This window comes from Lithobates pipiens, unplaced genomic scaffold, assembly GCF_037356315.1.
Source record: "Lithobates pipiens isolate NorthernLeopardFrog02 unplaced genomic scaffold, aLitPip1_a1.2 Scaffold_18, whole genome shotgun sequence".
Classification (NCBI taxonomy): Eukaryota; Metazoa; Chordata; class Amphibia; order Anura; family Ranidae; genus Lithobates; species Lithobates pipiens.
In genome coordinates, this window is record NW_027507758.1 from 361273435 (window position 1) to 361300946 (window position 27512).

At 43.1% G+C, this 27512-nt stretch overlaps 1 protein-coding gene across 1 annotated transcript in view; it reads right to left on the reverse strand.

Annotated features, from left to right (window-relative positions):
* The window catches only part of TPRG1 (tumor protein p63 regulated 1), a 137298-nt gene that overhangs the window by 75435 nt on the left and 34351 nt on the right, over positions 1 to 27512 (reverse strand). The window contains exons 2-3 of the mRNA XM_077487556.1: positions 24936 to 25118; positions 7069 to 7160 (exon numbers count right to left, since the gene is read on the reverse strand). Coding sequence (XP_077343682.1) covers positions 7069 to 7160; positions 24936 to 25109 — 266 coding nt within the window. The 5' untranslated portion in view covers positions 25110 to 25118. The remainder of the gene's footprint in view (positions 1 to 7068; positions 7161 to 24935; positions 25119 to 27512) is intronic.

Here is a 27512-nt window from a genome sequence, read left to right on the forward strand (position 1 = left end):
AATTTCTCTTGGAGTTCGGCCTTGTTACTGGAATGACTTGAACACATTACAATATTACTTTTAGCATTCACAGTTGGTAAGGTCTGAATTAAGAAAGAGTGAAATATCAAGTATGAATGGCCCCCATCTGGTAATGAGTGTAACATTTTAAAAAGTGCTCTCTGCTGATATGTAGAAGATATATTCATCTGACTGGATACAAACAAGTGGCCACTGCCTCCAACTATAACTGGTCTTTGAAGCAAGGAGCACTAGAAGGGTGATGTATGTCAAACAAATACAAAGAGATTTCCAACCTCAATCTTAGGCCGCGTACACACGCGCGGACTGTTGGCCCAACTTTGTCCGTCCAACAGTTTGAGCGAACAGTCCGCTCAAACTTAGCATGGACGGACATGGCCACACACGACGGACGAACAGTTTGCTGAAACCGTGCGCGATGACGTGAACGGCACGTACGACGGGACGAAAAATACGACGTCCTATACACTGCAATGCAACCTTCCGACGTGGAAATCCTTTCTGAGCATGCGCGAGACTTAGTTGGCCGAACAAGCCTACACACGAGCGAACAGTCCGCTGAAACCTTGTTTCAGCGGACAGTTTTTCGGAATTTCCGTAAGACCTTGTTCGGCCAACTGTCCGCTGAAACTGTCTGCTGAAGCCCCACACACGAGCGGACTGTCCGCCCAAACACTGTTCAGCGGACAAGGTTGGGCGAACAGTCCGCGCGTGTGTACGCGGCCTTACTAACCAGCCAGCGACCAAATTGACCTGCCTAACAGTATGCATCAAGAACAGGGGTTTAGTCTGCACACAATTGCAGATACAGTAAATGCGTAACCTACAGGCCCCGTCAAGGCACCCTGTTTTCCATAGTCCCCAACTCTATCTTCTGAGAGTCTCCACAATGGGAGCACATGCATTTTAATGGAGAACACATATGGTTAGACCGGTCAATTTGGTTGGTTGTTGGCTGGTTGGTTGAGCGAGCTTGGAAATCGCTTTGTATTTGTTTGATATTCATCTGACTGGATGCAGTTGTTGGGAATCAGCATGTATGGCCTGCTTTGGAAGGGCTAGCTAAATCTTTTTACACCAAAAAGGGGATACTGTTACAACTGTTAAACCTAGTAATGTCTAGAGTTCCTTAATGATCTTAAGTAAAGTATTTTTATCTATTACCACGGTTTTCTTTCTACTTCCTAATTAGATAAATTCTAGCCTTTTAAAGACCAGGAACAGAAGAATGACAAGTCATTGCCAATATGGTAATCATGCCCTTTGTTAGTAGGTCAGGTGTGTCCAAAAACATGGGCTTTTTAATAAAAAAAAAAATAAACATATCCCCCTCCCCCCCCCTTTCGCTTTCTTTCCTCATTTCTTACTATTCCCAACAAAGGCTTCCAGTTGGTCTGTCAACCTCCTAGACCTGCGCATCCACCACTGATGCCGTGTATGTTGTTTCTTCCCCCTTTTGTAAGCCACAGTTACTGCAGTTTCTGGGGCTTTTTCCGCCAACTCTTTTGTTCCAGGACTACAGCTCAATACACACTTTCTATGAATATTACTTGATGTTGTTTCCTGGACGAGCTTTGAAATGTTGACCACAGAGATAAGGCGCTTGGTCTTGCCACGGTCTCTGTTGTTTCTATAAACATATAGTACTGATTGAATTCACTGCACCTTTGTGTATTCTTGAGCCCTTGGTATCTACATCTCTTTTCTAATAAAATATTTGTGGAAGTAAAAAAAAAAAAACACACACATTGTAAATACCTGTTTTTTTTGGTCATATGACTGCAATTCAGGACTGTATGCTCAGGCTCCAAAGATTGGGAGGTGGAGACCTCTTGTGACAAACGGCAGCCTCCACCATCACATATCCAAACCTTTGTTCCTCAAACTGTGCAGAGCGGGGAGCCTATCAGCAGCAATCTAAATAAAGCTGGCCATACACAAATCACAATTCAGCCAGGTCAGACAGATTTTGATTTGTGTATGGCTGCCCCCGCTTGACAGAAGCCAATTGCTTGACTTCTGTCAAAGAGGCATATTGGAAAGCTTTTCACAAGCAACAGCTTCAGCCAATCAGCTGCAACCACTGATTAGTGTTGTGCCACTGTAATGCCTCGTAAAAACACGATAGGACTTTCTGACAACAAAATCGTGGAATTTTGTCCAAAGGGAGTTGGCTCAAACTTGTCTTGCATACACACAAATGTTGGCCAACAATTACAAATGTAGTGATGTACTACATTGTTTTTCAGATCTTTAGCGCCACCCTTTGGGCTCCTTCTGCTAATATCATGTTAGTAGAAGTTTGGCGAGTGTTGATTCTTACTTTTTATTTGCCACTTTTCATTTCGTTTCTGAACGGCCGTTCGTCAACCAGCCATGTTGCGGAATCGGAGAAGATAATGTGTTATTTATTATTGGCCTTGGCGTTATTGCTTTGACATTTTTTTTTTGGTTGAATAATGATTTGATTTTCTATATTTTCTATATTTTTGGATGCATAGAATGGACTTTTTGGTTAAGTTCTATTGTATTGGCAGATAGTATGTCTACTTTTAATTGTTTTCTTTTTTTAACCCCTTCAGCCCCGGACCATTTTGCTGGTCAAAGACCAGACCACTTTTTTGCGATTCGGCACTTCATTGCTTTAACTGACAATTGCGCAGTCATGCGACGTGGCTCCCAAACAAAATTGGCGTCCTTTTTTTCCCACAAATAGAGCTTTCTTTTGGTGGTATTTGATCACCTCTGCGGTTTTTATTTTTTGCGCTATAAACAAAAATAGAGCGACAATTTTGAAAAAAAACGCATTATTTTTTACTTTTTGTTATAATAAATATCCCCCAAAAATATATAAAAAACATTTTTTTCCCTCAGTTTAGGCCGATACGTATTCTTCTACATATTTTTGGGGTTAAGTGTTCCTAGGGGTGTGTTACTAACTGTGGGGGGCTGGACTTTCATTTAGTGAACACTGATCTCTGCTCCAATCACATGAAGCAGAGATCAGCGTCACTAGTTGCTAGGCAGAATGGGGAAACGCTGTTTACAACGGCGTTTCTCCATTCAGCCGCCCCGTGAGACGATCGTGGGTATGCCCACGGCGATCGAGTCCGCGGGACCTGCGACCGGACTCACGGGGGTCCCGACTGGCGCTCGCGATGGCAGGGCGGCATTAAAGATTGGACGTACCTGTACGCCAATATGCCTGCCCATGCCATTCTGCCGATGTACACTGGCGTGTGCCGGTCGGGAACCGGTTAATGCACAATAAAAATAATTGTGGAGAATAATACTTGGCTATGTGTTTTACTTCAAATGACAGTTTGGGAGTAGGCAGTTACATTTTAAAAAATACAATGTAAAATTGACAAGGAACACCAACACAGTTGTAGCTTTGATCTTAAAAACTATGAGATAATGGTGTTGTGGTAAAAAAATAAAAAAGCATAATGATATTATTCTTGATATCACTAGAAAAAAAAAAGCCTTTGAAAATTTGTTTGCAAAAACTCCATCAGTATCACCAGCAAAGCAGCTTCATTGTTATCCCATTAACCTCTTATGATCATATCGTCATATGATGTCCTTTACTTTGTGGGGGTATATCTGAATAAGGACGAGCTCCGGCATGTTCACACAGTGAACGTGCAGAGCCCGCCAGGAAGTAGGCAATGTGCTGCGCTAATTACAGACAGTGCGACATTTCCTTATCTCTGCAGCCGCACTTCGGGACAATGTCTCACTGCCTGTGATTATCACAGTGCCAACTTCCTGGTGGGCTCTGTACGTGGGGTGTGTGAACATGCCGGAGCTCATCCTTATAGCTGAATGATGCCTACAGCTACAGACATCATTCAGATATCAACTTTTTCAGCCGGCGATTCCCTACACCATAAGAATGATCAGCTTCCTGATGACGCAAATGGGATTGCGAAACGCGTAGAGTCTGCTGGGACCGTTTACAATGTGATTGCTGGTAACAGGGAAATTGGAGCACATGCGAGAAAAAGGTTACCCATTGGGAAACACATGCTGGTCTAAAGCGTACCCTGTATTCATGGCTGGATAAGCTTAGTGTCAGCTTATTGACACTGCGATATGTGAGTGCAATCTGTTTTTAATGATTTTTTAATAAATAAGTTGAGACGTTTTACATGATGATGGTTCTACATGTTTTCTTATGAGCTTGAATAATCAGTGGATCACTGACTGGAGAGAGATCGTGTATAAGGAGTGGTTATGCGTTTAATGAACCAAAGGCAAGCTTCTATTTTTGTATATGGTGAGTGGCCATTTCGTAAGGTGGTGGTGGCACAAAGGGTGAATTTTGTTGTGGAAGCATGCCAAGCATGTGCATATAGGAGCACCTGATTATTCACAAATTAACTTAACTTTTCTCTTCACTTTGAATTGTGATGAATGAATTGCATCTCACCTCACTTACATTTTGGAATTAATGTTATATATGAACTGTCACTATTGTGGGGTTTATTAGATTGAGAGTTGTTTTGAGCATTGAATAGCATTTAATTGTGTTAAATAGCACAGGTGGTATTATTAGGGGTTTGCACATTGCATTACAGCACAGTGGTGCCCCCCCCCCCCCACCACCACCACCCTCAGATGCTTCTACCGACTCATCACTTCCATCGGTGAGTCAGAGACAGGATCCACTGGCCCTGGATGGTAACCATAGAGATTTCCAGTGGACCAGATGGTCGCCGGAGTCTCTATGATCGTTCGGAGGCCAGGCGTCACGCCCAGCCTCTGCATTCAAACGAATGGCGCCGCCTCAGCTGGAAAGCAGAAATCGTTTTATTTATTTTTTATTTCAGGTTTCCCAGCCTAGAGGTGAGATGTGGGGTCTTATTGACCCCATATCTCACTGTAAAGAGGACGGATCATGCAATATTCTTATTACAAGAGGTGTTTACATTCCTGGTAAAAGGATTAAAAGTGATCAATTTTTTTAAAAGTGTAAAACTAAAAAAAGCAAAGTAAAATTAACAATTAAAAAAAAAAAAAAAAAAAAAAATGTAAAGTAACCTTGCTCCCATGTGCTCGCATGCAGAAGCGAACGCATATACAAGTCCCGCCCAGCTATGAAAACTGTGTTCAAATCACACATGTGAGGTATCGCCGCAAACGTTAGAGCAAGAGCAAGAATTCTAGTCCTAGACCTCTTCTGTAACTAAAAACATGTAACCAGTTAAAAAATTTGACTCCGTCGCCTATGAGGATTTTTTTTTAAGTACCGAAGTTTGGCGCCATTCCACGTGCGTGTGCAATTTTGAAGCGTGACAAGTTAGGTATCCATTTATTCAGCATAACTTCATCTTTCACATTATGCAAAAAATAAAAAATAAATGGGCTACCTTTAATTTTTTTTAAAGCACTTTTCCACCCCAAAAAAAAAAAAAGTGTTCGAAAAATTGCTAAGCAAATACCATGCAAGATAAAAAGTTGGAACTGCCACTGTATTCTAGGGTCTTTGCTAAAAAAAACATATATAATGTTTGGGGGTTCTATCTGATTTTCTAGCAACAAAATGATGAATTTTACATGTAGGAGAGAAATGTCAGAATTGGCCTGGATGGGAAGTGGTAAAAAAAAAAAAAAAAAAAAAAAAAAAGAGAACTGTGTGTTGCATTTGGAGATTTCATCATTTGCCACATCACGAATGTTAATTCTCTATTACAAAAGCTAGTTTAGAAGACCGACTGCTTCTGCTTCCAAACATGCGTGTTTGTATTTTTGGACTTTTGCCCGACGGACTTGTGTACACACAATCAGAAAATCCAGCAACACACACATTTGTTGGTGTAAAATTTGAAGACATGCTAGCCAACATTTGGAGCGTACACACGGTCCGATTTTCCATCAACAGCCTGACATCCAACATTTCCTGTCTGAAAATACGATCGTGTGTATGGGCCTTTAGAATACAATGTTGTAGCGGGGGGGATGGGGGGGGTGGGTCATTCCACCATCAACCTTGTTTGTGTGGATTTAGCCAGCTTTAGACCCCTTTCACACTGGGGGCGCTTTGCAGGCGCTACAGCGCAAAAAATAGTGCCTGCAAAGCAAAGCGTCTCCAGTGTGAAATCCCTCGTGGCCTTACAGAGTATAGAACCAGCTTTGCAGGCATGCCATGAAGCGGCACAGCATTCTTTTAGCATCCATGTAGGAATGAAATGCAAACTGACCACACTAGTATAGATTTGCTTCCATGCCTAGTGTGGTCGAAGGGAAAGAGGAAGAAAGTCTTCATGAAGGAGACTGGCAGGATTAACAGCTGTGTAATGTATTTCAGTGCTTTTCTACAAATAAAAGTACTACGAGCGAGTGGTTGGGTATAAAAAAAGGAAAGCAGTCCAGAACTATTTACATTTACACTTCAAATGTTTGTTGGAATGGTCTATTTTGCCAATGTCCTTGCTGCACATATTTAAAAAAACAAAAAAAAAAAAATTCCTTTTACAACAGTTTATAGTGACGGCTTACAACCCATCGTCCTAAAACAAATTCATGAAAAATGTACTAAGCAGATCCCTATGCAACTAACATTTAGCCATCACATCCTTACTGAAAATTCTGCAGTGAATGTTTCTTTAAGGGAAGTAAAATGCTTCCCTAGACAGTAGATATATCTTGTACACTGCATCCGTCAACAAGCTGTTCCCTGCCACCTGCTCAGTGCTTTAATTACAAAACGTATGCCTATTCTAAAATAAGGTGTCATCCAGGGTGGTTCAATGTTTTTGTCATTTTGTTTCTTCAGCAGCAACCTACTGGGGATATGTTTAACTAGAAACAAATAGAAAACACGATTTGAGTGCCAATGCAGAGCTGGCACAGAACACTCACTGTGACAGACCATTTACTGCAAATAAATTCTTAGTAACAAACAAAAAATGAGCTCTTTGTGTGGATGTAACCTAGTGGAAAAATCCCAGGGCTCACTATTAACGTTGGAACAATATTTTAATATTTTTTATTATATTTTAACAGTAAAGTAAAATAATATTTTAGCAAAGATATACTCACTCTGCTAGAAGCCAAGCACTGCTAACCGTCTCCTTCTCTTTTGATAAGATTTGATTGGTTAAATCTTCAAGTGCCTGGTCAAACGCACCTGGCTGAGAGATGAAGAAAATGATTAAAAATAAATAAAATAAAAAAATGGAATGGTATTTAGTATGTTAAAAAAAATAAAAAAAATAATAGCAACTTATATTTTCCCCAACAGTCAGCTAATCTTTTTACCCCAAACCTATCTGGCTGTCAGGGTGCATATTTTCAGCAAAAAATGTATACTGACATTACAGTATATAATTAGTTTGCATAAAAAAATAGCTGAATTCCTATTGAAGAAGAGCAACGGACAATACTGGACTCAGCCAGGTGGCTCGCTGCCAGGTAATCTTCTCACAGTACATTTTTGGATGTGTACAGAGGAGCGCCTAGTACAAAGTTCATCTGCCTTGAAGGACTTTTTGAAACATTTAATGCTTTTATATCATCAAATTGCTCTTAACCATTAAAAGTTTGAAAAAGTCCTTCGGGTAGATGAACTTCTGTGCCAGACGCTCATCCGTACTCATCCAAGAATTTACAATCTGGCTAAAGCTCCCTTTGTCTCAATCAGAGAAGTAGTAGCCTTGGACCAGAACCGGGTCCACCCATACTTTTATTTTAATCACAGACCTGCTTCTTTGACGCAACGATCACTTTATAGTATATCTAGAGGAACCAATTTTCATCTCTTTGGGTCCAGTGCTAGCACACACACCAGGCATTTGCCTCAGGATCACTCCCAATCTTTGCTAAACTATATTTGTAATAATATCTTGCTATGGTGCCAGCTTGTTCACACCATAGCCCTCTTGTTAGCACCTGCATTACACCATAGGGTGGCATGCATTTTTATCCCTTTTATGTTTTTAACAGTACACAGTTATGGTTTATTGCAGGGATCTCCAAAAACTATAGCCCACCAGTTGTTCAGGAACTACAATTCCCATCATGCCTAGTCATATCTCTGAATGTCAGAGTTTTAGAATGCATCATGAGACTTGTAGTTCTGCAACAGCTGGAGGGCTGTAGTTTGGAGATTGCTGGTTTATTGGAATGTGCTGTGCTGCAGGGAAATGCAACAAGTCCAATTTTATTTTAGCCCACACCGATGAGGCCCATTTGTATAAACCAAATGCAATGAACATAAGGCGAATTGTATTATTTTTGCATTGGCAGTGCCATAAGCAATGCAGCCCAATCCTGCTGGTGTGAATGACCCCAGAGTCTCAGAGACAGTACTGTCTGAATGAATAAATGCCCTATACTTATGAACTTCCCTTTTGGCTACATAAAACCATATGACATAAAATAGAATTATGCCATTCAGTTGCATGGTGATTTTTTTTCTGTTGCGGATCTTTATGGTGCTGTCCTGAAAAGAAGTCCTAAAGACAGAAAAGTTGGCAGCCAAATACGTTCAGACACTAGGGGAAAAGGTGAACATTTTTTATTTCTGGGAGAAACAATAGTTTGGCAGGATTGTGTTATAACCAAACATTTAATATCACACATTTATAACAAAAAGGGACAAAAACAGTAAGTGGCTGATCAAATAATATTAATTTTAAATGCATAGTAAACTGTAATTTTAACTTCTACAAACATTTTCAGGTGCTTTTAAAGTCCTTAAGCAGTCTATGGGGGTGATTTACGAAAGCCGTGCTCCATCAGAGGCGCATGGTGAGGCGCAACGCACATTTCCACATGGAATGATGCGTCGGTAACAGAGCGCGAATCCCCCATTTACTATAGCCATCTCAGCACACAGGAGAACGGAGTCTGTGCGCCACTATGGACATGGTGCACGGCATCTCCAAATCAATATTGACAGAAGATGGAGGTGCCAATATTATGGGGTGATGTGAGGTGGTTTAGTAACAACTGCCCAAGCAACAAATATGCTCAAAAAAGAATAAGAAAGTAAAATTTTCAGAGAATTGCCCAAGCCCCTCCTGCCCTCAAGCATCCATACCCTTTCATGGCTTGCTGTGTGTTTGGCTAGGGGATTGTTGGGGGGGGGTTCTCACTTTAGGCCTTAACAGATGGCCTTGTATGTATTGGGGGGCAGGTTATTTTTGGTTTGGGGTTAAAATCTTGCAGCTGCAATTAAGATTTTTAAGTTTTCTCTTAAGCCATACATCTTTGAAGCAGCATTTTGGATATATGCTACAGGTACACCATTTTACAGGCAGAGTAAGCCCCCCCCCCCCCCCCCCCAAATTACTAGCTTTTAAGCAATTTTGTACTTTTAAAAGGCAATTCTTGTTTCGTTTTTGAGGTTGTCCAAATTGGTGACATTAATATATGTCCCTCAGTGTGGGACCTGGGCCCTTATACCCATTTTAAGGACAATAACTAGAATATAAGCCAGCCAAGTGGATACTTGCAAAGTCAGTTCCCATAGACTGCAATGGTATTTGTTATATAACTTTTGCCCATGTTAGGCTCTTTGTTTGCCCCCCCGTTTGTCCCATCCGTTACTTTTTAGCATGTGGGATGATGTGCTTAATTTTGGACAGGGAGGTGGCTCATTTTGTGTTAGTTGCATTTGTTTTTGTCTGGGCATGTTCAGGGACTGTTTTTTTTTGTGCTTTTTGTGTGTGAACAGCACTTGAATTGTGTGTGTGTGTGTGTGTGTGTGTGTGTGTGTGGTGTTGTAGCACATGTATTTTCTCTTTGTATTTTGTTATGTCTTTGCATAACATTTTTTTTTTTTTTCACTGAAATATTTTGATGTCAATATGAGTTTGTAGCTAGTTATGCCACATACACACGACCGGACTTTGACGGGCTAGGTCAGACGGTCTTTCAGCAGATTTCCGACTGACTTTTCCGAATGAACGGACTGGGCCACCTACAATCAAAGTCCAACGGATTCAAGCGTGATGACGTACAACCGGACTAGAATAAAGAAGTTTATAGCCAGTAGCCAATAGCTGCCCTAGTGTCGGTTTTCATCCGTCGGACTAGCATACACACAAGCGGATTTCTCAATAGGAACTGTGTCCGGCGGAGTTCTGGTAAAAAAAATGGAATTACGTACCGGTAATGTCCTTTCCAGGAGTCTTTCAGGACAGCCACCTTAGAGAGACACCGGCTCCTCCCCTCTGAGGAAACACCGCCTTCATTTTCATAATTTAAGCCTCCTCCTCCCTTCGTTCCTCAGTTCTTCCAGAGTACCTCCAGCCAACTGGGGAGACACAAGAACACGTCAAACAAATAAACTTTTTAAGTCTTACCTGACGGCCTCATGTAATGAGTTCCCGATGATCTGCAACAATTTGGGTGGGAACCGGTGCTGTCCTGAAAGACTCCTGGAAAAGGACATTACCGGTACGTAATTAAATTTTTCCCCAATCGTCTTTCAGGACAGCCACCTTAGAGAGGATAAGCGAGTATATTACCTTAGGGTGGGACTACTGCCTGCAGCACCTTACGACCAAAGGCTTGGTCTTTGGCTGACAGAAGATCCAGTCTATAGTGTCTCACAAACGTAGAAAAACTGGACCACGTTGCAGCTCTACAGATCTGTTCCGGAGATGCACCAGCCCACTCGGCCTGAGAAGTTGCCACCGCCCTGGTTGAGTGTGCTCTAATCCCAGCTGGAGGATCTAATCCCCCTGCCACGTATGCCTGCCCAATGGCTAACCTTAACCATCTAGCTATCGTACGCCTAGAGTCTTTGGAACCCTTCCTGGCCCCTGAAAATAAAACAAAAAGCGAATCAGTCTTTCTGAACTGACTTGTGCAGTTTAAATAATAAAGAACACATCTTCTAACATCCAGTTTGTGAAAAATGTGTTCCTGTTCTCTAACTGGATTTGAGCAAAACGTAGGTAGCACAATCTCCTGCATCCTGTGGAAACTAGAGGCTACCTTAGGTAAAAAGGCCGGATCCATCTTCAAAACCAGACGATCCGGAAAAACCTGAAAAAAGGGAGCCCTGACAGAAAGGGCTTCGAGTTCACTTACTCTCCTTGCTGTAGTGATCGCCACCAAAAACACCGTTTTGAGAGTGATCAGCTTTAACGAGCAAGATTCTAATGGCTCAAAAGGTTCCCCTGTGAGAACCTGTAAAACTAAAGAAAGATCCCAGACTGGGAAGTGGGAGCTTGCAACCGGCCTCTGCCTACCTAGGGCCCTGAAAAACCTTACGACCCAAGGATCTGACGCTAGATGTTTCTCCAAAAACACGCTCAAAGCGGAAACCTGACCCTTTAGTGTTCCAAACGCTAACCCCTTATCCGCCCCTGCCTGTAGGAACTCTAGGACGGCTACAGGGCTGTGCACGTTGAAGGAACCCTCTGGACACCAGCTGTTAAACCGCCTCCATACCTTTAAGTAAATGGACTGGGTTTCCTTTTTCCTACAGTTTAGAAGAGTGGCTACCAACCGGTCTGAGAAGCCCTTGGCTTTCAGTAATTCTTCCTCAGAAGCCACGCTGCCAGGTTCCATCGTCCTACCTGAGGACATAACACCGGACCCTGAGACAGGAGATCCTCCTGCAATGGGAGAATCCAGGGGGGTTCTACAGACAGGCCCTTCAGGATCGAGAACCACGGCCTCCTGGGCCAGTGAGGTGCAACTAGAATAAGGGTAGTGTTCTCCACTTGAAACTTCCTTAATACTGCCGGAATGAGCAAGGGAGGGGGGAAGGCATAGCACTTGGAGAAACCCCAACTCTGTGCTAGTGCGTCCACCGCCAATGCCCCGTCCCCCCTGTTTATGGAGAAGAAAGTGGCTACTTTCGCGTTTTCCCTTGCGGCAAAGAGATCTATTGAGGGAATCCCCCATCTCTGGGTGATCATTTCGAATATTTCCTGTTTGAGAACCCAATTGCCTTCTCTCAGAGTTCTCCTGCTGAGAAAATCTGCCACCTGATTTTGTTCTCCCTTCAAGTGGATTGCTGAAAGGGACAGGATATTTGCTTCGGCCCATCTGAGGATGGCTTCCGCTAGGGCCCATAAGGATTTGCTCCTGGTGCCCCCCTGTCTGTTGATGTAAGCTACCACCGAGGAATTGTCCGACCTTACCCTTACGTGATTCCCCCGGAGCTCTTTCTGAAAGGTCCTGAGAGCTAGATCTACTGCCCTCAGCTCCCTCCAATTCGAGGATCTCCTCGAGTCCCTCTTTTCCCAAATACCCTGTATTAACCGGGAATCTAGGTGTGCTCCCCAACCTGAGCTGCTTGCATCGGTCGTGACCACCCTGGAGGTTGGCATGACCCACTCTAGACCTTGGGACAAATTTGCTCCCTTCCTCCACCACCAGAGGGACCTCTTTACCTGATCTGGAATCGAAACCAGAGAATCCAAAGATCCCTGGCTGTGATCCCAAATTTTCAGAACAAACAACTGTAGAGGGCGGTAATGTAACCCTGCCCACTGAACCGCTGGCAGAGCGGATGTCAGCAACCCTAGTGCCGACATGATCTTCCTTACGGAGATCTGGTGGTTGACCTGAAGAAACAACAGAGCCTTGTCTACCTTTTGAATTTTCTCCAAGGGAAGAAAGACCCTTTGAACTGTTGAGTCCAACACGTACCCCAGGAAGGTGACCCTCTGGGAAGGAATTAAGTTGGATTTCTCCAGGTTCAGGAGCCAACCCAGGCTTACTAACAAGTTTCTTGTGACCTGTAAATCCTGAATTAACTGCGTTGGGGAAGGTGCAAACAGAAGAAGATCGTCGAGATATGCGATCACCGAGATTCCCCTGAGACGCAGAAATGCCAGAACTTCTGCCATCACTTTGGTGAAGATCCGGGGGGAAGAGGATAGCCCAAAAGGAAGTGCTCTGAACTGAAGGTGTAGTACTTCCAACGGAGTTCTCACTGCTAGCCTGAGAAAACGCTGGTGGGACTTTGCGATGGGAATATGCAAGTATGCATCTTTCAGATCTATTGATGCCATAAAACAGTTCGGTGGAAGGAGTGCTTTTACTGAGTAAACCGAATCCATCCGAAACCTTCTGTAGGTAACTGAGACATTCAGAGGCTTCAGGTTCAGGATGAGCCTGAATTTTCCCGAAGGCTTGCGAACCACGAAGACGTGAGAGTAGAAGCCTCCGTTTGTCTCTCCTACTGGAACCCGTACTACCACCTCCTGGTCTTCCAACTCCTGCAGGGAGGAAAGAAGGGCAGCTGACTTTTCTGCGCATTTTGGCAGCTCGGTGACAAGGAACCTCAGAGGAGGGAGCTCTGAAAACTCCAAATGGTAGCCTTCTCTGACGATCCCCAAGACAAACTGATTGGAGGAAATCATTTCCCACTGTGGGAGGAAGGCCCCCAACCTTCCTCCCACCGTGACCCTGTCACTGAGATTTCTTGGGCTGTTCAGGAGGGCGAAAAATTGCTCCCCCGGGGCCCTTCCTCTTGAGTCCCCAGCCTTTCTTCTGCTGAACAGTACGGGAGGCAACAACCCTTTTCTGGGGACGAGTCCTTCTTTTGGCTTGTTCCCCAAATTTCCTTTTAACAGGAAAGGCCTTTCTCTTGTCTGCTGTGCGATCTAGCACCGCTTCAAGACCTGATCCAAACAGTAGATCTCCTGTAAAGGGGATTCCACAAAGTGTAAGTTTGGACGCATTGTCTCCAGGCCAGGTCTTCAGCCATAAGGCTCTCCTGGCAGAGTTGGTCAGAGCCAAGGACCTTGCCGATATTCTCACGGATTCAGCCGAAGCGTCCGCTATGTAGGCTATCCCTTTAAGAAGCATGGGAAAGGAGGAGAGAATAGTCTCCTTTGTTGTCCCTGCTTCAATGTGTGCGCTAATCTGGGTGAGCCAATACTCCATGCTGCGGGCCACCACTGTGGTTGCCATGGCTGGCTTAAGATTTCCCTGTGATGAATCCCAGGCCCTTTTAAGAAGGCAGTCCATCCTTCGATCCATAGGGTTAGTAAGTACCCCCATATCCTCAAAGGATAGATCCGTGTGTCTGGACACCTGGGAAAAAGCAGCGTCTAATCTGGGAGATTTATTCCAGACGAGAGTCTCTTCCTCCGAAAAAGGAAACCTTCGTCTTAATTCCCCCGGAAAAGAAATTTTTTCTTTCGGGATCCCGCCATTCCTTCTTGATGGTATCGATCAAGACGTTATGCACTGGGAACACCCGCTTTTTTTGTTCCCCCATGCCCTTGTACATCTGATCATGGAGTGACAATGTCTTAGTTTCTTCTTGGATGCCTAAAGTGGTATGAATAGCCCCCAAGAGCTCATCCACATCCTCCAGGGAAAGCTTATACCGCGAGACTCTGTTGGATTCCCCATCCAACACCTCGGCGTCAGACTCCCCCTGGGAGTCTGAAACGACACTGTCAATTTCTTCCTCAGCTTCCTCCCTGGGACCCCCTGGATTCTCTCCCCCTGCAGGAGGAACGTCCGCGGGGCTGGATGGTACACTCTGCTGCGCTGGTGTAGGAGTGCTTAAGGGCTGGGGCCACTGGAAACTGGAGAAAAAGTTTTTGAAGGACTGAAAGGTACCAGAGAGTTCCTTCATAGAAGCTACCAGATCTGCACCCTGCTCTGCTGCCTGTTCCCTAAGTAAATCCTCAATACATTGTTTACAAATTGCTTTGGACCAGGAGTCTCCCATAGGAGTTCTACATGAAGGGCACTTCTTCTTAGAACCATGGGGGGACTTGCTCGTGGCTTTCTGAAAGACACAAAACACAGGAAGGAGCAGCATAAGCCTAAAATAAAAGAAACACCAGCGCTACATAGAGGACCACCGGGAGTGCCCCACCCTAGGATCAACCATCACCAGGATCCCAGACGCACTACCCTTCCCCCCGACCACCAAGGAGGAACACCAGTGGAGCTACTGGATACAAGTAAGGGAACACCTCCCCAGGGTTCCTCTTACCTTTGAGTGGCTGGTGCTGTTATCTCCGGGAGTTCTTGAAGCCTCTGCTTCGGACATTCTCCCGTTGAGGAAGCGTGGTACGAACGTGCCTCTAACAGCTACCTGTGCAACTGTAGAAAGAGAGGCTGCACCAGCCGAACGCTAGGTTCCCCTTCACGTGCCGCGTCCGGAACCGGAAGACGCGGATCGAACGAAGGGGTCCGCCCCCACCGGAACTGACGTCGCCCGCCTACCGGTCCGGCTTCCAGCTCCCAGCCGGCTGCATACACAGGGGAGCCCTGGACGCCTTCGTTCAGCGCCCCACTGGGCGAAACGCAGGGATGAACCTCTCCAAAGACTTCCTGCTTTCCCCAAGCGAAGATTGGAGTGCGTGTAAAGGTCAGTCGAGTTTCAGCTTCCCCAGCCGACCGGACTGTTTGTTCCGTTGAAACACCCGCGGGTGAACGAACGGACGACCCCATAAACTTCCTGCTTTCCCCAAGCGGAGTTTAGGGTATATGGACAGTACGAACACTTCAGCTCCCTGCTGATAGGACTGTCCCGGACCGAACGATAAACGGTCGAATAGCCGAACGGGGCCGGGGCTCCGCTCGGATAGCTTCAGTTTCACCAACCGAATTCAGCCTTAAGGTTCCTTGGCGGTGTCTCCCCGCTGGAGGAAACACCATAACTGAGGAACGAAGGGAGGAGGAGGCTTAAATTATGAAAATGAAGGCGGTGTTTCCTCAGAGGGGAGGAGCCGGTGTCTCTCTAAGGTGGCTGTCCTGAAAGACGATTGGGGAAAATTTGAAACATGTTCTATTTCTAAAGTCCGTCAGATTTTTGGACAGCAAAGGTCCAATAAGAGCCCACACACGATCGAATTGTCAGACGAATTCGCTCCGTCGAACCTTTGCTGTTGAAAAGTCTGGTCGTGTGTACATGGCATTAATTTCACTTTGATTTAATTGTCTGTGCTGCATTATTTTGCAAAATCTTCCTTGTCACTACTAAATGTTTAAATCCTTAAGACTGTCCATTTGCGGGCACAGTCCACTTAACTCCTGTGTCCTCTGAAAAATGGTCAGACTTCAAAACCATATTCTGTTAGTGTCTCAAATTAACATTCTTGTGTTTTTTTGCTTTCCTTGCTCTCTCTTTTCCAAGTCCTGTTTTGTTGACCAATAAAATTTGTAGCAAATTTTTATGTTTTAGTTTTGTTTGGTTTTTTTTGCATGCTCAATCCAAGTAATGCACCCCCCCCCCCCCAATTTTCATGCAACAGTTTTCCCAGCTGCAGCCTAGCTAGGCTGATTGCGATTTGTCTAAAAGCTACTTTTAGACTGCATATGCATATGCTGCCATGGATAGGTACCAGGAAAGGAAAATTACAGAGAGGCAAGTATTACATTTTCCATTTAACACAGTGGTTCTCAGCCTCAGTCCTCAAGTACCCCCAACAGGACACATTTTGGGGATTTATCTTAGCTAAAATAGCTGTCCAAAATACCAAGCCATTGACTGGGATTTAAAGCACGTTTGCACGATGAAGGTAAACCTGCAAACATGACCTGTTGGGGGTACTTGAGGACAGGGTTGAGAAGCACTAGGTTAGAGAACTGAGCTAAAATCTAGCTCAAGAAAATCCTATTCTAATTGTGGGCATTTGAGGGAAACCAAGTGAGACAACCCCTGCTTGTCTTTTTTAGGTTGGGCTTTTTGTCCCTTTTCTGAAAATTGGCTTTACTTCTGTCATATAGCCAAACAGGAAGTGAGGGTAAAACCCTACCAAGGAAAAAAAGAGGAGATTGCACTATGGAATAGTAATGAGTAAGAGCTGCCTCTACTTGATACGTGCCGCCCCCCCCCCCCCCCCAATTGGGTTGGACCTATTGAAGTATGAAAGAGAATTGGGTAGAGTTGGCGCTATACCGTTAAAAAAAAAAACAATATATTTAGAGTTGGTGCTATACCTTTAAATAAAACAATATATTTAACTCAAAAATATCTGAAATCCTTTGTGCCGGGAAATCACTGCTTTGTGATGTACTTAAAGGGTATTTCCATGTGCTATTGGAATACTGATGTATATGGCCAATGAAGGCCCCGTGTCTTATGTGCTACTTTAAACCTTAAGTGCACCTTCCTCCTGTGTGTTTAAATTATATGTGCTCACTATAATGTAAATTTTTTTTTTATAATTATATATATATATATATATATATATATATATATATATATATATATATATATATATATATATATAATCTGTATGACGAAACCGGTAGGGCGTGACCTCTCTATAGCAAACCGCAGCGGCTGGCGGTGGAAGCTTTATCATTGCGATTGCATAACCTGTGATATGTGAGTAGTTTTCCTTTTTAATAAACAAACTATAAAGACATGCTACACCATAGATATCCTTTTCTTTCATGGAATATATGAATGAGACCTTTACCAGTGGATGACAAACCAGATTCTCAGGGAAACACCAGAGAGCGGCATATGGGCTTATACTGTGGAGGCGACTTTGCCCCGGCAGAGGTAGGGATCTGGTGAGCGCAATACAATTTGATTTCACCAAAGCGCACCGGGAATTTGTTCTGGCAGTCTGCAGAAGTCACCATTTGGAAAGAGTATTGGATTTGAACTATTTGCACATTATGAATCACTTGTGTATTTAAATATATCTTTATATTAATTGGAAAGAACATTGGAAGACTTGAACTATTTGCACATTATAATTCACTTGTCAATTTAAATGTATTTTTATATGGTTTTTATGTATTATAGCGTAATCACCTGGTGGTTTGATATTGGTTACAAAAACACTGATTAGTGACACGTAACATTAGGGAATTTTTTACACCTACTAACATTGTTTTTTTTATATATATATATAATTATTTCTAAAACAATGTTAGTAGGTGTAAAAAATGTCCTAATGTTACGTGTCACTAATCAGTGTTTTTGTAACCAATATAGTTCATGCAGAAAGAACATGAAACTTTTATTTTTTACACACAAAAGTTGTCCATTTATAACACATAGCATGTATATACCACAAAATACACCCCAAAATATATTCTGCTACTCGCCCCAAGTATGGCAATACCACATGTCTGAGACTTTTCTGGGAGGAGGTCATAGTACTCCCTCCCAGAGTTGTCCAACTGCGCAATAGCCGTCATTCAGCTATGGCCCGGTCGGCAAGTGGTTAAGGACCAAGCCCATTTATGGCATTTATTGTTTACAAGTTAAAATTACTTAGAACTACTTTACTTTAATTACTTATAACCCCCACATGCAATTAACGGACCTCCAGCTGTTGCAAAACTACAAGTCCCATCATGCCTCTGCCTCTGGGTGTCTTGCTTGTGTCAGAGTCTTGCTATGCCTCATGGGAATTGTAGTTCTGCAACAGCTGGAGGTCCGCTAATTGCATATCTCTGCCCTAAATTGAGATTGTTGCCATAAATTAGGTCACACCGTATTTGGGCCGAGGTCTTACAAATGCAATTATTTTGTAAAAAATACACTTTTGAATTAAACAATAAGAAAACAGTAAAGTTAGCCCAATCTTTTTGTAGAATGTGAAAAACTATGTTACGCAGAGTAAATTGACACCTAACAGCTCATGCTTTAAAATTGCACACGTTCGAGGAATGGCAACAAAGCACAGTACTTAAAAATCTCCATAGGCCAGGCTTTAAAAAAATGTCACAGGTTACCAGTTTAGAGTTACAGAGGAGGTCTAGTGCTAGTATTGCTCTCACTCCAACGAGCGCAGCGATACCTCACATGTGTTATTTGAACACTGTTTACATATGTGGGAGCGACTTGCATATGCATTTGCTTCTACGCATGAGTTCAGAGTGACGAGGCGCTTTAAACATTTTTAAGTATTATTTATTTTCCTTTTTATTTTTCATTTTCGCACTGTCCCTTTAAAAAAAAAAAAAATGTAATCACTTGTATTCCTATTACAGGCAGTCCCCGAGTTACGAACACCTGAGTTACGAATGACTCCTACTTACGAATGGCCTCAAATGCCAGCCACTTGTGCTCCACGCTGGTCCTGGATACCTCCGAGCACCTCTGGACACATCCCACACTGCAACACTACATAAAAGTGATCCAGTGGCAAATCTGCTACCGGTACCACTTTTATCTGACAAATGATCACATGCTGTATAAAAATATACTAGAGTTATGGCAGCTATATACCGAAGTATATATACAGCGGGTGGTCCAAAAGTGGTTAAGGTAAAAAATCTTCAGCCTCTAGAACCACTTGTAGATTGCTCCATGCATTGTTGGTAGTTAAAAGGAAAAGTTAGTGTAGCAGGATATGGCCCCTTATGAAATAGACAGGAAGAAGTTAATAATGTCATTGCTGACTAAATATTTGCATAACGAAGGCAGCATGTTTTATGTGTTCATAGGCTAAGAATTATTCAAACAAAGTCATCCAACAAAGTCTTTGGAAATTCTAGGGAACGCAAACATGCCATAAACCATTGCTAAACTGCATTCAAAAGACCAGTATACATACAGATGGTCATGATGTGGACAGCTAGTACTAAAATTTCATATGGTTACTAAATATTATATAGTAGATTGGCCACTAAGGCCTCAGTCTGGGAGGTCCTGGTCGGCAAAACTGCAGGGGAGCAGAACACATTTATGTAGTTAACACTCTAAAAAACACAACTCTAAGTTAATGAACTTCTGCCAGTATTTACTAGAATTAGAATGTGTGTTAAGAGCTTACATGCATTTACCAGGGACGGTCAGCTACCCCGATTCAGGGAAAGAAAATATTTTGTACAGTGCGGCAAAATATGCTGTCGCTGTATAAAAAAGAGAAATAGCTAATATTACCTTTTTAGAAATGTTTGTAGTGTTCACATTATGTCAAGCTGAACACACACATGCACACCATTTAAAATAAGTTTGGATAGGGTAACTTAAAGAGGAAGTAAACCCTGATGAGTTTACTTCCTCTTTCATTCCCTGCAAAGGCAAAGCATAATGGACTACTATGCATCGCATAGTAGCCCATTATGTGTCACTTACCTGACACAGGAGCCAGCGAAGTCGCCGCTGTCCCCTGTAGTCCACCGCATCCATATTGTTGGTGGGGTCTCGCAGCTCCGCCGCTGTCATTCGGCGAAGTCGCGATGACGTCACTCCCGCGCATGCGCACGAGAGCCGACACGCGCGGCAGCTCCGTTGCTGAGAATACCGCGCTCAGTGCGCCTGCGCACTAGACAGCGGTGCCCGTTTTCGGGCAAATATCTTCTAAACCATATAGGTTTAGGAGATATTGCTTGGACCTACAGGTAAGCCTTAATCTAGGCTTACCTGTAGGTCAAAGTGGTTTGTAAGGGTTTACAACCACTTTAATTCTGCGGCCTGTTATTTTTGCCATCTGTGTCCCCATTTCCTTTTGTCAATGGGAAGTGAGAGAATATCTTCCCAATATAAAAGGGAAATCCCCTCTAAGGCTGCGTACACACGCGCGGACTGTTCGCCCAACTTTGTCCGTCCAACAGTTTCGGCAAACAGTCCGCTCAAACTTAGCATGGACGGACATGGCCACACACGACGGACGAACAGTTTGCTGAAACCGTGCGCGATGACGTTTCGGCACGCACGACGGATCGAAAATTTCGACGTCCAATACACTGCAATGCAACCTTCCGATGTGGAAATCCTTTCTGAGCATGCGCGAGACTTAGTTGGCCGAACAAGCCTACACACGAGCGAACAGTCCGCTGAAACCTTGTTTCAGCGGACAGTTTTTCGGAATTTCCGTAAGACCTTGTTCGTCCAACTGTCCGCTGAAACTGTCCGCTGAAGCCCCACACACAAGCGGACTGTCCGCCCAAACACTGTTCAGCGGACAAGGTTGGGCGAACAGTCCGCCCGTGTGTACGCGGCCTTAGATATTTGTCACAGAAACAAGTATCCCCATTTGGAAAAATTCCCCTCTATTCCTGTTCTGCTGGCAACTCAAAACTTTGGCTTCGCCCTTACTTTCATTCCTAATGACAATGGTGCGAGATAGAGATTAGAGATTAGAGATACCATAGCTGCTGCACAGACAGAAATTAAAACCAGACAAGGGTTCTAACCCCTCAACACTGTATCCCAAAAAAGTTTTGCTTTTACTTAGCACAGTAAGAACATCGGCCATCAAAAAGAGGGTACCACTAGTCCTCCTGTACAGGGCCTGGGCCAGCCAGGGGGCCAAGGTAACAGAGGGAATTAGATGTGAGCAGGGGGCAATTACTGCTCCCTTGTTTGTGAAGCAGCTAAAAACCAGTTTCTACTTCTCTCCCTCCAGCCAGTTTTCAACTGCAACAGATAGATACATACAGGGGATTAGTTCAAGCAATTGGTCTCCCGTTGCCCCGATCACCCTCTCTGTGCACCATCCTCTTCCTCCTGTGGCTGGAGAACAGGGTGAGGGGCCAGTAAATATGTCATATTTACTGACCCCTTCCTTTCCTGAATGAAAACAATCAGTGGGCGGTATAGTAAACTGTGCTTACTATGCTTCAGTTGTAAATTAACAAGAGCCTCTGTACAGAGCACGCCCTGTTCATTCACTGCCCAGTGCAGCTGAGGCTGCAGAAAACGGGACTGAGAAATGTATATCCTCAGTCCCTTTCTTAAAAGTGAGGCTCTATTTAGACCCCTGCAAACCCTTCACCACCTCCACCACCTGCCCTAATAACATTGAGGAGAAAAAAAAATGTAAATTTGAAATGTAAAAAATAAAAATTAGACTCATTCACGTGGTTTCTCTGGCCTATACAGTATAAATGAGTGGTTTGTTTGGACAGCTGTTACTATATGTGGACTCAACAGCTTTGGAACACATCCGCGGGTACTAATTTGATAGGTGTGCAGGCGTGAGTAAGTGGCCCCCAAATACACACTTTGTGTTCAGGGAGGTACACCTGTATCCACACGCCTGTCAAATTAGGACCTGTGACTGATTGTAGAGATCCTGCATCCCCATAGTGTAGCAAGCACAGCACCAAAAAAAAAAAAAAAAAAAAAAAAAAAAAAAAAGAAAGAAAGAAAAACACTGATTCACGCTTTACAGGCCACAGTGACCATGTAAATGAGCCCCAAGACCTCATTCACACATAGAGCTTTATTTATTAACTTGGTACACTTATGTACTAGATTAATAAGAAGTTTTGTAAGTTATGTTTTGTTTGTGTGTCAATGATTTTTAATTTATTGATAGGGAAAATATTGTTTTGATATTTTAGGAGGGCCTGGTCAGGTAGGCTTTATGGGGCCCAGTTATTGCTACCAGCAGCCCTTGCAAGTACTTCCAAACATCATGAGGTCTAGTGACAAAATGCAGAGTTGAAAAATCTCTGCCATCATGCAGTGATTATTCACCTTTAAGCCCTTGTACACACAGTCGGACATTTTCAGACGGAAAACGTCTGATCGGACCGGGTTGACGAATAATCCGACCGTGTGTGAGCTTCATCTGACTTTTTCAGTCGGAATGTCCAACCAACAAAGTTTAAGAGCTGGATATAAAATTTTCCGACAACACGATCCGATTGGACTTTGTCCAATCGTTTGTAGAGAATTCCGATCGGACAAAGTGCCACGCATGCTCAGATCAATTTTCTAGACCAAAGCTATTGGCTACTAGCCTGAACGTAGTTCCGTTGTAATGAAATAACGTCATCACGTTACGAACAATCGGATTTTCTGACAACTTTATCCGACCGTGTGTATGCAACACCAGTTTCAGACAAAATCCGTCTGAAAAAATCCGTCGGATTTTGTCGGAATGTCCGACCGTGTGTACAAGGGCTTAGGCCTGATTCACACCTATGCAGATTGCAGTTTGCATTTTTCAATACACATCTTTAAACCATTGAAGTGTATGGAACCAAAAAACAGAAAAAAAATCCCTGGACCTTTACATAAAATGCACAGATGTGAACTACATCCATAGGAAACCATGTTAAATGAACTGTAGTGCGTTTCTGCAAAAATGAAAATGCACAGTAAAAATAAATAAAAATAAAAAGCATTGCCAGGCTTGTAGGAATATTTTGTGAAAAACATCTTAGGAAGATATTTGCAAAAACAGAAACAATCTTTACTGACTGTTCAAAAACTAGTGGCAAATAATAATGAAGTGATATTTTCAGGTAAGAGAAATGTACATGCACATTGGGTACAATTGTTTGAGTATCTGAAGAAGCATAAACATAGTCTATTATCCCATGGAACATGACTGTAAAATTCTCACTCTACAAAAAATTTTTGGGGGATTAAAGTCATTTTTGACTATTAATATTTTTTAAAATTAACAATTATCTTCACACTGCTATCATAGGTCTATGACTAGCATTGTAAGGGTCAAAGATAATAGTTGCCATAGGCCTTCTACTATCTTCTTAAAAACTTCATCCCATCTTATCTTTACTGAAATATGCAGAAAAAAAAAAAAAAGAAACATCTGAGTAGTCAGCTGGCAGAGAATATGCGCTCTTCTACTACCGTTTACATGTAGCTGGTTGCCCCTCTTGGAAATATTAAGGATGCATTCACATCTGTGCTAATGCGCAATGAAACACACAAAAAATATGCATTTTGCTTCACATTTCGGAAACACGCTGCAATTGCAGGTAACGCTTGTGGTGCCATTAATTATTAATGGCATCCTAAGTGTGCGTAGCAGACCCGCATTGTTTTGTGTGTTTGTGGTATGACAAATGTAACTGTAAAAATATACCCCATTTGGAATTTTTTGTTTAAATGATAAGTGGGTACCCCATTTGGAATTTTTTGTTTAAATGATAAGTGGGATAATAAATAAACATACATACTCACCTCCCATACCGATGCTACAGCTGCCCCGACTGGCTCGAAGCCCTTGTACACACGGTCGGACATTCCAACAACCAAAACCATCAGATTTTGTCCGAAACTGGTGTTGCATACACAAAGTCGGACAAAGTTGACGGAAAATCCGATTGTTCATAATGTGATGACGTTATTTCGTTAAGACGGGACTACGTTCAGGCTAGTAGCCAATAGCTTTGGTCTAGGAATTTGACCTGAGCATGCGTGGCACTTTGTCCGATCGGAATTCTCTACAATCGATCAGACAAAGTCCGATCAGATCGTGTTGTTGGAAAATTTTATAGCCCAGCTCTAAAACTTTGTCAGTCGGATATTCCGACGGAAACAGTCCGATGGAGCCCACACACGGTCGGATGATCTGAAAACACGGTCCGATCGGACATTTTCCATCAGAATGTCCGACCGTGCGTACAAGGGCTAACACTGACAACTGAGTGTTTACATGACTACCAATCACGTAGTTCTTGGTCCACTTGGAGCTGAGAGCAGTGACTGTAACTTACAGCTATTTGTTCTTCCCCTCCAACACTCACTGGTGTACTGCGCTGAGGAGGGGGCGGGAACGGCTGGCTCAAGCTCTCAATGGCATTATTGTGAGGATTCTTGAGCCCACTTTCAGATGATTCCGGGTCCCAGGAGAGCAAAAGTAATTGATGGAATCCTTCCAGAGCCTTGAGAAGCTCTGTGAAGTCAGGTGACAGTGGGCTTTAACCCCAATTCTGGGTCATGGGAGCGTACAAGTGCAATCCGGTGGACCCGAAGAGAATGGTGGCTAAAAAAAAAAAGCTTTGGCCATACTACTCAAGCTGACTGCAGGTTTCTTGATCAAGATGCCAATGGCCTGCTAATGCTTAGTTTCAGTCTATGTGGCCTATTCTATATTTTACGCCATCATAGTTGAAATTGAAAAATGGATATTGGAATGTGAGCAGTCACAAAATAATCACAGTGACTAAATGATGATATCCCAATTTTAATTATCTACGTTCTTGTAGGTCACATTTTACATCTAATGCTGATTTACTCCCACCCCTTCCCCAAGCATACATACATACATAGTGCGTTATTTGAAAGTTTATTTTACCCTGGCAACAAAGAACTTTCTCAGAAGAAACTGTTTGTCGGATTGATTAGGGTTTGTATTTTGTGGCTGCTCTTTTTCCTCTAGTCCTGGCTTTCTCCCTGTGTCCGGAGTGACAGAAGGTTCTTGCTTTCCCAATTCCACTGGCCGAAAATCATCAGCAGGAGCCTGGGCCATGGTTAAAACCTGAGGAGATACAAGATATATGTTCTTGAAAATGATGCAAGACACTAGATTTTAATAACATTTTGCAATGACAATACAAGGGGAAAACAATAAAAACCCACAATAAAGTCCAACGGTGTTACAAACAGACAAATGGACATCCCATGGCAACAGCAATCAAAAGGGTTTTATTACAAAAGAAACAAGCATTTACATGTAGAAGTCACCAGGGTGTAGTGGGGAAGCATGTGTTGCAAGGAGAGCCAAGGTCCTAGATCTGTTTCATATCCCCTATAAGCTTGCATGTTAGTTTGTAAAGAGGTACTGTACATTAGTATTAATCAAGGAAAGCCATTCTGCTAGGGAGCAAGGTGAAGTCGGTTTCTACGATGAGATTCTTCACAAAGAATAGTAGGAATCTAAAAGGAAGATTTTATAAGACCTATGGGACATCATATCTCCTACCAAGCAACATAGTATTGGGATACAAATTTTGGGTAATGACATTTTACATTCCATGAAAGCAGTAACCATGAATCAGTACAAATGCATCTACAATGTACACCATAAGTCCCAAACCTTTGAAGCATAGCAAAAACGTTTGGGGAGGGAGGGAGAGGGGCACTCAACAGGAGGGAGGGGCCAGAGGGTCTGGGCTGCTCTTTGCAAAACCACTGCACAGAGCAGGTATAAGTAGAGCAATATAACCACTGCAGAGCAATATAAGTAAATGAAGCCTTGAACGTTTAATGTTAATTCCTACAAGCATCCCAACTTAGGGCAATTAACAAAAGGAAGACAGACAGACCATTATAACCCTTAAAAAGTATAAGTCTTTCCTTTTGAGAGTTTGCAGCCAAGGTGTCGGGGAGTACAGTTTTCTACACTATCAAAAGGCACTTGGGAATTGGGAGGAAACTCTGACAGATGGAGGTCTGGCAGACCAAAAGCCACAACAGAATTAGAAGAAAAGTTTCTGAGAGTCAACAGCTTGCATGACATGGCTCACAGGATAACAACGTCAAGCACAGCTCAACACTGATAGAAGTAAGCACATTTCATTTTCAAAATAATTGATTTCCTTTGTAGAATGCCACAAATATGTTTGGAGGTTAGATCTGCAAAAGGTGGCTACTTTGAGGAGTCAAACATTTAGATTACATTTTGTTAAAGAAGACTATTCCACAATTTTTTTTTTTGTTTGTATGTCCAATTGTTTATTTGTTCTATGTTTTATTTTCAGAGTACACTGAGACATTAAACTTAAAATTTCAATAAAAAAAAAAAAAAAAAAAAAAACTGGAAAATAGGATTTTTTGTACTCACCGTAAAATTTTTTCTCTGTAATTCGCCAACCAACACAGCTCCTCTCTTAGCCATTGGGTTGTTTGCCCTATTACTAGGAGATACTAGAGATTAGTTGTAATACAACACTATGAACTCTTAGTTCCGCCCAGGGCGGTCCCTTGGGCAACAACCCTCCACCCTGCCATGCAGCCATCAGTATGTCAACAAGCAGTAGAACGTAAAGATAAAAAAGGAGATGGTGGTGCTGTGTCGGTCGGTGAATTACTGTAAAATCCTTTTCACTGCGAGTACAAAAAATCCTATTTTCTCTTATATTCACCGACCGACACAGCTCCTCTCTTAGCCATTGGGACGTCCCCAAGAAATGGCAAACGAGGGGTGGGAAAACAGCATAAAATCTTCATCCACCATGGCAAGCCACAAAAAAACACAACAGTGTTTGGAGAACTCCACCACAAAACCAGGGTACCCTCAACAGGAGTGAGTACCCACAACCGCACCAAAAACTGCGGAATGTAACGCAACAGTGCATTAACTTAACGGTACTGCATTTTTATCGAAAAACCAGGGAAAAAATAAAAATTGCATATTCAATTGCAACTATACGGCCGTCTGCAAAACGTTGCAGCTAAAACAGGCATCAGCCAATGCACTGATGTCTAGCTAGTAGAACTTGGTAAACGCGTGGACAGACGACCAGACGGACAGACGACAGACGCTTGGTGTCGGAAGGCCCAAGATGTTCCGATTGCCCTTGTGGAGTGGGCCATGACCAGAAAGGGGGGCACCTACCCTTTCAACACATAGGCTTGCACAACAATCGGTTTGATCCTCCTGGAAATGGTGGCCGACGAGACCGCTGTGCCTTTCTTGGGACCAGCCACCGAAACAAACAGCAAGTCTGAATTCCGAAAGGGAGAAGTGGTAGACAAATACACCTTCAGAGCCCGAACCACATCCAGAGCGTGAAGGGCCACCTCCTTAGGGTGTTTTGGCTTAGGACAGAGAAATGGTAATACAATGTCCTCATTCATATGAAAATCCGAGACCACCGCGGCCACAACACCACCTTATCTTTGTGGATAACCAGATAAGGCGACTTGCAAG